At 42.9% G+C, this 15,226-nt stretch overlaps 1 protein-coding gene across 1 annotated transcript in view; it reads right to left on the bottom strand.

Moving 5' to 3' along the window:
• Positions 1–15,226, bottom strand: part of PCSK5 (proprotein convertase subtilisin/kexin type 5) — an 883,213-nt gene that overhangs the window by 269,015 nt on the left and 598,972 nt on the right. The window contains exon 21 of the mRNA XM_075318085.1: positions 7,449–7,551. Within this exon, the coding sequence (XP_075174200.1) occupies positions 7,449–7,551 (103 nt within the window). The remainder of the gene's footprint in view (positions 1–7,448; positions 7,552–15,226) is intronic.

The following is a 15,226-nucleotide window of genomic DNA, read 5'->3' as shown; positions in this document are numbered from 1 at the left end:
ACCAAGGTGATGGTGGCCGGTGCCACGGCCGGTTGCATTCGGGTCCCCCACCCAGCTGGTGGTCTCTATGCTTTTCCTCTGCACTGTTTGTGTAAGGTGGACTTTCCCAGTGTGAAACTCAGGAGTCCGCTCCCGGCTGGATGTGGCCTAAGGAGCCGTGTCCGCAGATGCTGGCCCGTGGGATCTATGGGCCCTAGCGGTGACCTCTTATCTCTATCGGTGGGCTGTTGTCTTCTATGAGGGACTTTGGGTGGGACAGGACCTCTAGTCCTGGCCTCAATCGGTAAATTAACAAGTCCGCTTGTTTCCGGTTCTGGCTTCAGGGTCTGAGTACCCCCCTTTGTGCTACGGTTTCCGGGTCGGTTCCCCGTGTTGGTACCGGCGAGCTACAACCCTGTCCCGGTCCACCTCGGTTCTGCCGAGCCGTCTTCCCGTCTCCTGCTGACGGAGATCACCATCTGCCTCCTAGCCAGTGGCACCAGGGCTCCAACCCTGGTACCGTTCAACTTGAACTTTCCTGCTGGAGCTACACTTAGCTCCAGCCCACACTCCTCTCCACTCAACTGTAGACTAATTTGCTTAGCTTTCCCGCCTTGGGCTGTCTGGACCCCTGGGTGGGCGTGTCCCAACCGCCTGGTCACGCCCACTGGTTTGTCTATCTTTCCCTAAGGGGGGTGACTAGGGTTTCTGGTTGGCTGTATGTTTCCTAGTGAGGGAACGGTGCAATGCGGGGGCCTATTTGTGACTACCTGGTTTTGCCAGGGCGTCACATCTATATATATACAGTGGGGAAAAAAGTATTTAGTCAGCCACCAATTGTGCAAGTTCTCCCACTTAAAAAAATGAGAGAGGTCTGTAATTGGCATGATAGGTAGATCACAACTATGAGAGACAAAATGAGAAAACAAATCCAGAAAATCACCTTGTCTGATTTTGCTAGATTTTGTTTGCAAATTATGGTGGAAAATAAGTATTTATTTAGTCACCTAAAAACATGCAAGATTTCTGGCTTTCACAGACCTGTAACTTCTTTGTTAAAAGGCTCCTCTGTCATCCATCATTGGGGTGACATGGTGGCTCAGTGGTTAGCACTGCAGTCTTGCAGCGCTGGGGTCCTGGGTTCAAATCCCACCAAGGACAACATCTGCAAGGAGTTAGTATGTTCTCCCTGTGTCTCACACTCCAAAAACATACTGATATGGAACTTAGATTGTGAGCCCCAATGGTGAGAGTGTTGCAATTGTATGTAAAGCACTATAGCATTAATAGTGCTATATAAATAAATGTTATTATTATATTATTACCTGTAGTAATGGCACCTATTTGAACTTGTTATCAGTATAAAAGACACCTGTCCAAAACCTCAAACAGTAAGGGGTACTTCACACACAGCGAGATTGCTGCTGAGTCACGGTTTTTGTGACGCAGCAGTGACCTCATTAGCGATCTCGCTGTGTGTGACACTGAGCAGCGATCCCGCCCCTGCTGTGAGATCGCTGCTCGTTACACACAGCCCTGGTTCGTTTTTTTATTGTTGCTCTCCCGCTGATAAGCACACATCGCTGTGTGTGACAGCGAGAGAGCAACAATCCTGAATGTGCAGGGAGCAGGAGCCAGCATCTGACAGCCTGCGGTAAGCTGTAACCAAGGTAAACATCGGGTAACCAAGGTGGTTACCCGATATTTACCTTCGTTACCAGCCTCCGCAGCTCTCACACTGCCAGTGCTGGCTCCTGCTCCCTGCACACGCTAAGCTAAGCGGTGTGCGCTGGTAACTAAGGTAAACATCGGGTAACCATACCCGATGTTTACCTTAGTTACCAGTGTCCGCAGCTTCCAGACGCCGGCTCCGTGCAAGCGCAGCGTCGCTTGCACGTCGCTGTTGGCTGGGGGCTGGTCACTGGTCGCTGGTGAGATCTGCCTGTTTGACAGCTCACCAGCGACCACGTAGCAATGCAGCAGCGATCCTGACCAGCTCAGATCGCTGGTGGGATCGCTGCTGCGTCGCTAAAGTGTGACGGTACCCTAACACTCCAAGCTCCACTATGGTAAAGACCAAAGAGCTGTCAAAGGACACCAGAAACAAAATAGTAGCCCTGCACCAGGCTGGGAAGACTGAATCTGCAATAGGAAAGCAGCTTGGTGTGATTAAATCAATTGTGGGAGCAATAATAAGAAAATGGAAGACATACAAGACCACTGATATTCTCCCTCGATCTGGCGCTCCACGCAAGATCTCACCCTGTGAAGTCAAAATGATCACAAGAACGGTGAGCAAAAATCCCAGCACCACATGGGGAAACCTAGTGAATGACCTGCATAGATCTGGGACCACCATAACAAAAGCTACCATCAGTTACACACTACGCCGCCAGGGACTCAGATCTTGCAGTGCCACACGTCTCCCCCTGCTTAAGCCAGTACATGTCGGGGCTCGTCTGAAGTTTGCTAGGGAGCATTTGGATTATCCAGAAGACTATTGGGAAAATGTCATATCGTCTAATGAAACTAAAGTAGAACTGTTTGGTAGAAACACAACTCGTTGTGTTTGGAGGAGACAATACTGAGTTGCATCTAAAGAACACCATACCTTCTGTGAAACATGGGGGTGGTGTTACGTGGGAGGATAGTTAGAGCTAAAACTAATATAAGGTTTAACGTCTCCCAAGGTCCCTTGAGCAGGTGGTAAAGCTACAGAAGGACAAGTGGACGGACGACACAGCTTCAGAGAACACAAAACATACAAGGCGGTGTTAACGTAACACATGTCGGCAAATAGGACCTCTCTTTTTTACTGCACAGAGAGGATTCTGCAGGTGACTGTCTGTGCACGAATGGGGCACACCTGGACAGGAGATACAGCTCTGTTAACTCAACTGAGCTGCCACTGAAAGACTGGATCGGTGAACGAGAAGCGGGGTGACTGACCCTAACAGTGCCTCACCTCATAATCTTTAAAGAATGAATGTCTGGAACACCATAGTGTGAACAAGGTGCAAGACTCAAAAATATACAACTAAATAATAGGATAAAGAGTTGCACACCAGTCACAATGTATAAGGGAATAATGAAAAGCAGAACTGCTATGGGAATACTAGACTTTATCCTATTATTTAGTTGTATATTTTTGAGTCTTGCACCTTCAGTGTGTGCCAACCTTATGAAGACTTACAGAAAACGTTTGACCTTTGTCATTGCCAACAAAGGATATATAACAAAATATTGAGATGAACTTTTGTTATTGATCAAATATTTATATTCCACCATAATTTGCAAATAAAATCTTGACCAATCAGACAAGGTGATTTTCTGGATTTGTTTTCTCATTTTGTTTCTCCTAGTTGTGGTCTACCTATGAAGTCAATTACAGGCGTCTTTCATCTTTTTAAGTTGGAAAACATGCACAATTGGTGGCTGACTGAATACTTTTTTCCCCGACTGTATAGATATAAAGTGTGTCCACCCATATCCTGTCCACCGCCATTAACTTGAGAACGGCAGCATCTATAGGCATAGAAGTGGTGTCTAGGTATACTAAAGTAGCCATGCGTTACACAATAAAACCACCTATAGTGCCACCTGGTGGAAAACAACGGAGTTAGCATTTTTATGTGAACGAGATAGAGAAAAAAAGTGAATTACAAAGTTGTAGGGCATCATCAATTCAATACGAATTGACACCTTGCATACAGAAATGCTATGATATGAAGCCCATGACCCCCCAAAACATTGAATGCTGGTAACGCATATGGCGCTCATTTAACTTTGATGCTCTAAGTGGCCACCGTCGGCTGCAATGCACATCTGGACTCTGGACAGCATACTGTATCTTGCTGCACGTTGAGCAATATGGTAGGTAACACGTTTGCACAAGTATCTGTGATACGTCGTTGTAGGTCCTGCAGTGTTGGTGGAGGGGTTGCATACACCTGCTGTTTGATGTGACCTCACAGAAAGAAGTCCAATGGGGTCAGGTCAGATGAGCGTGGAGGCCACTCCATGCAGCCACCATAACCAATGACTTGTAGGAAGGTCTCCATGAGGTATCGCTTCACGTCCGTAGCCTTTTGAGTTTTACACGTTCTAATCATAGCATTTCTGTATGCAAGGTGTCGATTCGTATTGAATTGATGATACCCTACAACTTTGTAATGCACTATTTTTCTTTATCTTGTTCCATTTTCAAGATAAAAATGCTAAATCCGTTGTTTTCCACCAGGTGGCGCTATAGGTGGTTTCATTGTGTAGCGCATGTTTAATTTACTATACCTAGACACCACTTCTATGCCTATAGCTGCCGCCGTTCTCAAGTTAATGGCGGTGGACAGGATATGGGTGGACACACTGTATATGACATCTGTAATCACTATATGTTCATATACACATATATTTACTGTATATAGATCAAACAGAAATATAAACACAACATTTTTGTTTTTGCTCCCAACTTTTCACAGCCATTGAAGAGGAGTGGACCAATATTCCACAATCAACAATCTGGTCAACTATATGTGAAGGAGATGAGTTGCACTGCATGAGGCAAATGGTGGTCACATCAGATACTGACTGGTTTTCTGACCTCTGCAATACCGTAAAATTGCACATTTTAGAGTGACCTTTTATTTTGGCCAGCCTAAAGGTCCAGTCACACTAAACAACTTACCAGCGATCCCAACAACGATAGGGATCGCTGGTAAGTTGCTAGGAGGTTGCTGGTGAGATGTCACACTGCGACGCTCCAGTGATCCCACCAGCAACCTGACCTGGCAGGGATCGTTGGAGCGTCGCTACACGAGTTGCTGGTGAGCTCACCAGCAACCAGTGACCAGCCCCCAGCGCTGCGTGGAAGATGCTGCGCTTGGTAACTAAGGTAAATATCGGGTAACCAACCCGATATTTACCTTGGTTACCAGCGCACGCAGCTACACGTGCAGAGAACAGGGAGCAGCGCACACTGAGCGCTGGCTCCCTGCTCTCCTAGTTACAGCACACATCGGGTTAATTACCCGATGTGTGCTGCAGCTAAATGTGCACAGAGCAGGGCGCAGCGCACACCGGGTGCAGCTGCACAGGGTACATATATAGGGTATAGAGTACAGGGTGCAGCTGCACAGAGCAGGGAGCAGCGCACACCGCTTAGCGCTGGCTCCTTGCTCTCCTAGTTACAGCACACATCGGGTTAATTACCCGATGTGTACTGCAGCTAAATGTGCACAGAGCAAGGAGCAGCGCACAATGCTTAGCGCTGGCTCCTTGCTCTCCTAGGTACAGCACACATCGGGTTAATTAACCCGATGTGTCCTGCAGCTACATGTGCACAGAGCAGGAGCCGGCACTGACAGTGAGAGCGGTGGAGGCTGGTAACAAAGGTAAATATCGGGTAACCAAGGACAGGGCTTCCTGGTTACCCGATGTTTACTGTGGTTACCAGCCTCTGCAGAAGCAGGCTCCTGCTGCCTGCACATTTAGTTGTTGCTGTCTCGCTGTCACACACAGCGATCTGTGCTTCACAGCGGGAGAGCAACAACTAAAAAATGGCCCAGGACATTCAGCAACAACCAATGACCTCACAGCAGGGGCCAGGTTGTTGCTGGATGTCACACACAGCAACATCGCTAGCAACATCGCTGCTACGTCACAAAAGTTGTTCGTTAGCAGCGATGTTGCTAGCGATGTTGCTTAGTGTGACGGGGCCTTTAGGCACACCTGTGCAATTATCATGCTGTCTAATCAGCATCTTGATATGTCACACCTGTGAGGTGGATGTATTATCTTGGCAAAGGAGACAGCGATTTAGACATATTTGTGCCATCATCTCAAATGTAATGTGTGGAGTCCTCTCTGAACTGAATACAAAAAATCAACAAAGAGGCATTAGTTTGATAGGGACCCAACAAAAATGAGGTCGCATTGCCGCTGGCTGTTGGGCGCACATAAAATCTGGCCAATTTTATGTGTTAAGCATCCTAATTTTTTTATGTTTTTTTATAGCAGTAAGGCTATGTGCGCACGTGTGCGTAATTCATGCAGTTACGCTGCGCTTTGTAGCGCAGCGTAACTGCATGCGTCCTGCGTCCCGTGCGCAGGTGGTGTCTTAGAGCGCAGCGCTTCGGCTGCTGCCCGAAGCGCGCGTTCTAAGAAGTGACATGTCACTTCTTCCGTGCGCTTTGCCGGCAGCCCCTGCTCTGTCTATGGCAGTAGCTGCAGGCAGAGCGCACGTACTCTGCCGGCACCATGCACTTCAGAACGGAGCTTTTCAGCTGCGCTCTGAAGCGCACCTTTTAGGTGCGGTGCAGAGCGCACACAGCCTAATGCATGTCTATATTCCCATATTCATTGTTCCATATATCTTAGCCATGCAGAGTACAACTGTCTCCTTTTTTTACCATGTTTCGTATTCAGTTTGCACCTGTTCACATTAGAAAGATAGGAAGTGCCATCAGTCTTTTTCTTTAAATACATAAAATGTTAATGAACAAATTTCATAAGTTTTATTTAAATCCACATTTAGCTAAAGATAGTTTTCCATGAAACGTCCCACAATTGGCACACTTAAACCTTTCATGAACACTTACAATAAATGATACATTCAAAGGCAGAAACTAAAGTGATATCCTGACAATTCTAACTTTTCGGGTCTTTGCAGATATTAAAGACTCGTGGACATTGCAAGGCTAAACATAGTTTGACAAGTGTCACTTTGATGTTTTCTGAGGGTAAAGGTGAAGCATTTGGGGAGAAATAAGGTAATATCTTGGCTCTAATTGGATATATAAAATTGGTCTCTTTATTATTTTTCTTCAGATTATGAGAAGAAATTCTCAAAGTTTAAGTCGGAGAAGAAAATCACGTTGATCTATGTTAAAATGATGGAAGAACTATTTTTCCATGGGGCCCCTTAACCTTAAATTAACTCTAGTCTCTGTGGTCTCTATTTACAAAGTCTAAATTGAAAAACGTCTTAAATGTGCAAAGTCACTCAATGAAAGGATTATTTCACCAGACAAATCAAATACGCCTACTGCACTTTATGTGTTTTACCTCTACAAATAGAGGTTTTGATCTATGAGGGCTGAATGAATATGAAACGTCACTGTGACACAGAGTCTGGAAAATTTCATAGGTCCTTAAATGGGTTTTCTGACATTTTTTTTGACATTTCAGAATGATTTATGAACCAATCCCCAATTTGATAACTGTTCTTCATTGAGCAGAGCTTTCTATGCCATTCATTTTAATAGAGTGCTGGTTACAGGCTGCTGGATGTCTTCTCATATAACTCATATGACATTCCTAAATGAAATATTGTGGAGATCTTAGGTCACATTCAAATGGCTGTATTTCGACGACATATAAGAGATGGTGTTTGGTGTCAAGAACAGGATTGGAGCCCGTGAGGACAAAGCCGTGAAACCTTTACCAAATAAAACCTCCTGAAATGGTCTTACCTCGTAATAGAGCAGCCAATGCAGTTATGTCTACCAGGACCAGTGCACCTATAGCATGAGGCATCACAGGGCATGCAGTGTCCAGCTCTTTCAATGTATTCACCTAAAAAGAAGAAGACAGGTTAAAGTGCAGTCTGCAAACCCTACCAATCCAACACTGAAAATCTAAAAGAGACAAGAAGAATTTCAGCAACAGACATCTAGAGAATGTGTGATGGCTTACTAGCAAGAGTGTTAGTGGCAAACCCAAGCTGTGAAAGGAAAAAGTGTGACAAATCACACAAATATTTTACATGGCTACTCCTTAAAGGATTATTCCCATGTTCACCTTTAATTCCTTAGTGCGCTGTAGCTCCACCTCGAGTGGTCTGAGCCTGGACAGAATTATGGACTGAATTAGGAATAACCCTTTGTTTTTATTTTTCATCACTCCGTGGTTAGTTTGGTAATCATACCCACCTTAGTATAACATTTAGAATAAATACTTCGCTGCAGGTTTGTCTTGGTGATGATTGGATTCACTCATCTGGTATACATGGTACATGTTTATATGATTCTCCTCGGAATGTCTTGATTTCTTGGTGTGTGCAAGATTAATATTAAACATATTCAGCTCTATATGTGACTTTAATACTTTAATATCCCTAAAATGATATGAACCTGAAAATGGCGGAAGAAAGGAATACTGCTAACCATCTTTTTGACAGATATGGGTCTTTGGTGGCGTCTGTCATGTTTCCTTAGTGTCACAAAAGGGCCGCCAATAGTTTCATAGCATTCTGTAGTGACCATAATATTGCATTGCACTTGTCAGCTGAACACTAGAGCACATTATCAACACTAAAGGGTATTTATCAAGAGTAATGTGTGGAAGAAAGGAGTTTTAGAATATGAAAGTAACAACATGACTGGTTGCTATAAACAACTGCCCCAACCTTCCTGTTCCTTGTTTGCTGAGCGCACCTGTGTTCTCTATGAGAGAGCCACCAATAGACATCTCTGGTGGCTGCTTATCTCAAGAAGAACAAAAGTATTGGCAGCCCAAAATCAGACATGCCAGATCCTTAACACCCCTTACAATCAGTTATCCAGGACCCTCATACGCAGTACACTTCCAGACAAATCTGTTGAAAATCAGTGGCTTTAGCCGACATTAAGAGAAACCAAGGGAAAAATTGTGAAAACATACCCTGCTGTAACTAAATAAAAGCATAGTGCATATAAACATAGGGTACTTAGTAAACACTGTTTTTGATCAAAAAAAGCATAAAGCTATCCCACCAACGCCAAGGTGTACCCAGTTGGGATAGTACCTACACTCTCTAATATTAAAACCTTACCATGGGTCTAAAATAGGCCTCAATGTGGCTAAGGGCTGAGAGCGACCGGGTCCCAACAGAACACACACAGTCAGGGGGATTCACAGAATGAAATGTCCAGCTCACCAAGAGGGCGAGGGTGAGGCCTATTTTAGACCCATGGTAAGGTTTTAATATTAGAGAGTGTAGGTACTATCCCAACTGGGTACACCTTGGCGTTGGTGGGATAGCTTTATGCTTTTTTTGATCAAAAACAGTGTTTACTAAGTACCCTATGTTTATATGCACTATGCTTTTATTTAGTTACAGCAGGGTATGTTTTCACAATTTTTCCCTTGGTTTCTCTTTGTCTAATGGCCAGTGTGAACATGAGCTCACAAGCTCCATGTATACCATCTCATACTCCGGCTCATTTTTTTGTTTTTATGTAGTTTTTTTGTATTCAGTACAAATGGGGTGTGGCCCTCCCTCTTGGTGAGCTGGACATTTCATTCTGTGAATCCCCCTGACTGTGTGTGTCCTGTTGGGACCCGGTCGCTCTCAGCCCTTAGCCACATTGAGGCCTATTTTAGACCCATGGTAAGGTTTTAATATTAGAGAGTGTAGGTACTATCCCAACTGGGTACACCTTGGCGTTGGTGGGATAGCTTTATGCTTTTTTTGATCAAAAACAGTGTTTACTAAGTACCCTATGTTTATATGCACTATGCTTTTATTTAGTTACAGCAGGGTATGTTTTCACAATTTTCCCTTGGTTTCTCTTTGTCTAATGGCCAGTGTGAACATGAGCTCACAAGCTCCATGTATACCATCTCATACTCCGGCTCATTTTTTTTTTTTTATGTAGTTTTTTTGTATTCAGTACAAATGGGGTGTGGCCCTCCCTCTTGGTGAGCTGGACATTTCATTCTGTGAATCCCCCTGACTGTGTGTGTCCTGTTGGGACCCGGTCGCTCTCAGCCCTTAGGCACATTGAGGCCTATTTTAGACCCATGGTAAGGTTTTAATATTAGAGAGTGTAGGTACTATCCCAACTGGGTACACCTTGGTGTTGGTGGGATAGCTTTATGCTTTTTTTGATCAAAAACAGTGTTTACTAAGAACCCTATGTTTATATGCACTATGCTTTTATTTAGTTACAGCAGGGTATGTTTTCACAATTTTTCCCTTGGTTTCTCTTTGTCTAATGGCCAGTGTGAACATGAGCTCACAAGCTCCATGTATACCATCTCATACTCCGGCTCATTTTTTTGTTTTTATGTAGTTTTTTTGTATTCAGTACAAATGGGGTGTGGCCCTCCCTCTTGGTGAGCTGGACATTTCATTCTGTGAATCCCCCTGACTGTGTGTGTCCTGTTGGGACCCGGTCGCTCTCAGCCCTTAGCCACATTGAGGCCTATTTTAGACCCATGGTAAGGTTTTAATATTAGAGAGTGTAGGTACTATCCCAACTGGGTACACCTTGGCGTTGGTGGGATAGCTTTATGCTTTTTTTGATCAAAAACAGTGTTTACTAAGTACCCTATGTTTATATGCACTATGCTTTTATTTAGTTACAGCAGGGTATGTTTTCACAATTTTTCCCTTGGTTTCTCTTTGTCTAATGGCCAGTGTGAACATGAGCTCACAAGCTCCATGTATACCATCTCATACTCCGGCTCATTTTTTTGTTTTTATGTAGTTTTTTTGTATTCAGTACAAATGGGGTGTGGCCCTCCCTCTTGGTGAGCTGGACATTTAATTCTGTGAATCCCCCTGACTGTGTGTGTCCTGTTGGGACCCGGTCGCTCTCAGCCCTTAGCCACATTGAGGCCTATTTTAGACCCATGGTAAGGTTTTAATATTAGAGAGTGTAGGTACTATCCCAACTGGGTACACCTTGGCGTTGGTGGGATAGCTTTATGCTTTTTTTGATCAAAAACAGTGTTTACTAAGTACCCTATGTTTATATGCACTATGCTTTTATTTAGTTACAGCAGGGTATGTTTTCACAATTTTTCCCTTGGTTTCTCTTTGTCTAATGGCCAGTGTGAACATGAGCTCACAAGCTCCATGTATACCATCTCATACTCCGGCTCATTTTTTTGTTTTTATGTAGTTTTTTTGTATTCAGTACAAATGGGGTGTGGCCCTCCCTCTTGGTGAGCTGGACATTTAATTCTGTGAATCCCCCTGACTGTGTGTGTCCTGTTGGGACCCGGTCGCTCTCAGCCCTTAGCCACATTGAGGCCTATTTTAGACCCATGGTAAGGTTTTAATATTAGAGAGTGTAGGTACTATCCCAACTGGGTACACCTTGGCGTTGGTGGGATAGCTTTATGCTTTTTTTGATCAAAAACAGTGTTTACTAAGTACCCTATGTTTATATGCACTATGCTTTTATTTAGTTACAGCAGGGTATGTTTTCACAATTTTTCCCTTGGTTTCTCTTTGTCTAATGGCCAGTGTGAACATGAGCTCACAAGCTCCATGTATACCATCTCATACTCCGGCTCATTTTTTTGTTTTTATTTAGCCGACATTAGTCTGATGTATATGGGGAATCTTAAGTGTTGTTTTTCTGATAAAAAAGTGAATAATTTATTAGAAAAACATTTAGTGAATATTTGTCTGACAAAGATCAGTTGTTTGGCAATTTTCCATAAAATTTCAGTTTTTAAAGACGACACGTTTTGGATCTTTACAACACACTCCCATTTCCTATACCATAACCCACACTTACACACATAAAGGCAAGTGTATGGTTCTATTCACAACATGGACATATCTGTGGGCCAAAGAAATACCCAAGCAGTGTGTAATCTGCAAGATTAAAGCACCACTCCAGATTTTTTTTTATTACATCGCTGGAGTGGTGCTTTCAATGCAAGTCCCTGCCCCCTGTCTGATACTCACCTTCTGGCGGCTTCAATCGCTTTTGCCGCCGCTCCATAAAATTCAAGTGATTTGTGACCTACTAGCGCGCTCCAGTGTTTCATGTGCCAGAGGTCACAAATCAATACAACTCTTTAAGAATCTTCTTCTGGCTCTCATAGAGATGCATTGAGAGATTGTGGAGTGGTATTGGTAAATGGTAAAGATGCTGAAAGGTAAGTGTATACACTGTGTGCAGAATTATTAGTCAAATGAGTATTTTGATCACATGATACATTTTATACATGTTGTCCTACTCCAAGCTGTATAGGCTTGAGAGCCAACTACCAATTAAGTAAATCAGGTGATGTGCATCTCAGTAATGAGGAGGAGTGTGGTGTAATGACATCAACACCCTATATAAGGGGTGCAAACTTATTAGGCAACTTCCTTTCATTTGGCAAAATGGGTCAGAAGAGAGATTTGACGGTCTCTGAAAGTTCAAAATTGTGAGATGTCTTGCAGAGGGATGCAGCAGTCTTGAAATTGCCAAACTTTTGAAGTGTGATCACTGAACAATAAAGCGTTTCATGGCAAATAGCCAACAGGTTTGCAAGAAGCATGTTGGGCAAAAATGGCGCAAAATTACTAAAATTTAGGAATGTAATTAGCATATCCTTACCCCTCCCTCTTCCTCACTCAACAGATTAGTCTATTTTAGTAGCTCTGCTGGTTTCATGAGACACTTATGATTAAGGACTTGTTTGTTTTTAATAATAGTCCGAAACGCGTAAAGCTATCATGACCCTTACTTGTACCATCTAAGTGGATTTCGGTCTTCACGATGTTTTTAATGATGTCTAAATAAAGCCTTGGATGTTTTAACATAAGGAGGATTTGTGCCGGATCGCCCTCTTTTTCCTTTCCACACAAAATTACTGCCCATGAATTGAGGAAAATCAAACGTGAAGCTGCCAAGATGCCATTTTCCACCAGTTTGGCCATATTTCAAAGCTACTACGTTACTGGAGTATCAAAAAGCACAAGGTAAGCCATGCTCAGGGAAATGGCCAAGGTAAGGAAGGCTGAAAAACGACCACCTTTGAACAAGAAACATAAGATAAAACGTCAAGACTGGGCCAAGCAATATCTTAAGAATGATTTTTCAAAGGTTTTATGGACTGATGAAATGAGAGTGACTCTTGATGGGCCAGAGGCTGATCAGTAAAGGGCAGAGAGCTCCACTCCGACTCAGACGCCAGCAAGGTGGAGGAGGGGTACTAGTATGGGCTGGTATCATCAAAGATGAACTTGTGGGACTTTTTCGGGTTGAGGATGGAGTGAAGCTCAACTCCCAGACCTACTGCTTCTTCAAGCAGTGGTACAGGAAGAAGTCGGTATCGTTAAAAAAAATATATGATTTTCATGCAGGACAATGCTCCATCACATGCATTCAACTACTCCACAGCGTGGCTGGCAAAGTAAAGGTCTAAAAGAGGAAAAAATAATGACATAGCCCCCTTGGTCACCTGATCTGAACCCCATAGAGAACCTGTGGTCCCTCATAAAATGTGAGATCTACAGGGAGGGAAAACAGTCTCGGAACAGTGTCTGAGAGGCTATGGTAGCTGCTGCATGCAATGTTGATCGTAAACAGATCAAGCAACTGACAGAATCTATGGATGATAGGCTGCTGAGTGTCATCATAAAGAAAGGTGGCTATATTGGTCACTAATTTTTTTGGGGTTTTGTTTTTGCCTGTCAGAAATGTTTATTTCTAAATTTTGTGCAGTTATATTGGTTTACCTGGTGAAAATAAACAAGTGAGATGGGAATATATTTGGTTTTTATTAAGTTGTCTAATAATTCTTCACAGTAATAGTTACCTGCACAAACAGATATCCTCCTAAGATAGCCAAATCTAAAAAAAACCCACTCCAACTTCCAAAAATATTAAGCTTTAATAAGAAGGACATAAATTATAAAGCATTAGAAAATACTTTGGCGCACAGATGATGAGAAGATTGTGATGTTTTTATTAAATCCAACCAGAGTAAGTGCAAACAAGTTCATCTATAATGTTTCCTTTAAACATGTTGCTTGATGCTAATTTCTTTTTAGGCACGGGTGTTTTTAATATAACATACAGAGTCATATTCACCTTCCATCACCCTGATGGATCCATCAAAGAACACGGGATATCAACAGGACTGCTGAGGCCTATGATTGGCTACAGCGGTCAGGTGACTGGACGAGTGCGTGGTCAGAGAAACATCTGCAGTAATATCCACTTGTATTATATAAAGAGAAATAAAAAGCATTTCTGAATTATGTTCATAGGTGGTGTGCAAAGAGTTTAAAGGAGTTTTATGAGATTAGAAAAAGATATCTGCACATGCATGGACTGTGTCTGGTACTGCAGCTCAGCACCACATTAGTAAACTGAATACAGGACACCGACTTGGACAAAAGAGGTGCTGCCATACTTAACGCCTGAAAAGAAATATACATAATGGAGCAAGTCAAGGTATATGGAGAAGGCTCAGGAGCAAATCCCACTTCACACAGGCAAGATGCCGGCTGTGTTATATGGCCAGTATCTGCCTCTAGTCCCTTAAAGCTTAACCATTCTTTTAATTTTTATTCCATAAATCAATAGAACACATGAAAATAAGCCATTTTATAATATTTCTTATCAGACAAATTTGCTTCTTTCTCTGACAGAATTGATCAGTTATTAACAAAATTCTCAATTCTGAAGTAAAATCTGTATTCAGTGAAGCTTTTCCCATTACTGTGATAGGAGATGGCAGTTGTTAATGATGAGTTTATGACAAGGGGAGGGAGGAGCTAAAAGGAGGAGCTAGAGGCAGAACTCCACCCCCTTATCTCTCTTCTATCTACACAGATTTCCAGTCTAGAGTATAGTTTCTAAAATGGGGTCACTTCTGGGGGATTTACACTGTTTAGGCACCTCAGGGGCTCTGCAAATTTGACATGGGTCCACTGTATTCCAGACAATTTTCACGCTCCAAAATTTAAATAGCACTCCTTTCTTTCCAAGCCCTGCTGTGCGCCCAAACAGTGGTTTTCCACTACATATGGAGAATCCCTGTACGCAAGAGAAATTGGACAACAAATTGTATGGTCCATTTTCTATTATTACCCTTGTAAAAATAAAAAAAAAATTGGGGTTAAAACAACTTTATTTTTTTTTGTCTTTTTCACAGCTCAACGTTATAAAATTCTGTGAAGCACCTGTGGATTCAAGGTGCTCAACACACATCTAGGTAAATTCCTTGAGGGGTTTAGTTTCCAAAATGGGGTCACTTGTGGGGGTGTCTATGATTTAGGCATATGAGGGGCTCTCCAAATGCAACAATATATTCGCTAACGATAACAGCCAATTTTGTATTAAAATGTCACATGGCGCTCCTTCCCTTTAGAGCCCTGCCATGTGTTTAAACAGTAGTTTCCCATCACATATGGAGTATCAGTGTACTCAGAGAGAATGGCACAACAAAATGTATGGTACAAATTCCTGTTCCCCTTGTGAAAATGCAACATTTTGAGAGAAGGTAATATTTTTGTGAAAAAAAGTAATAC

This window comes from Anomaloglossus baeobatrachus, chromosome 1, assembly GCF_048569485.1.
Source record: "Anomaloglossus baeobatrachus isolate aAnoBae1 chromosome 1, aAnoBae1.hap1, whole genome shotgun sequence".
NCBI lineage: Eukaryota > Metazoa > Chordata > Amphibia > Anura > Aromobatidae > Anomaloglossus > Anomaloglossus baeobatrachus.
The sequence above is the reverse complement of the archived record's forward strand: the minus strand, read 5'-3'. Positions and strand labels throughout refer to the sequence as shown.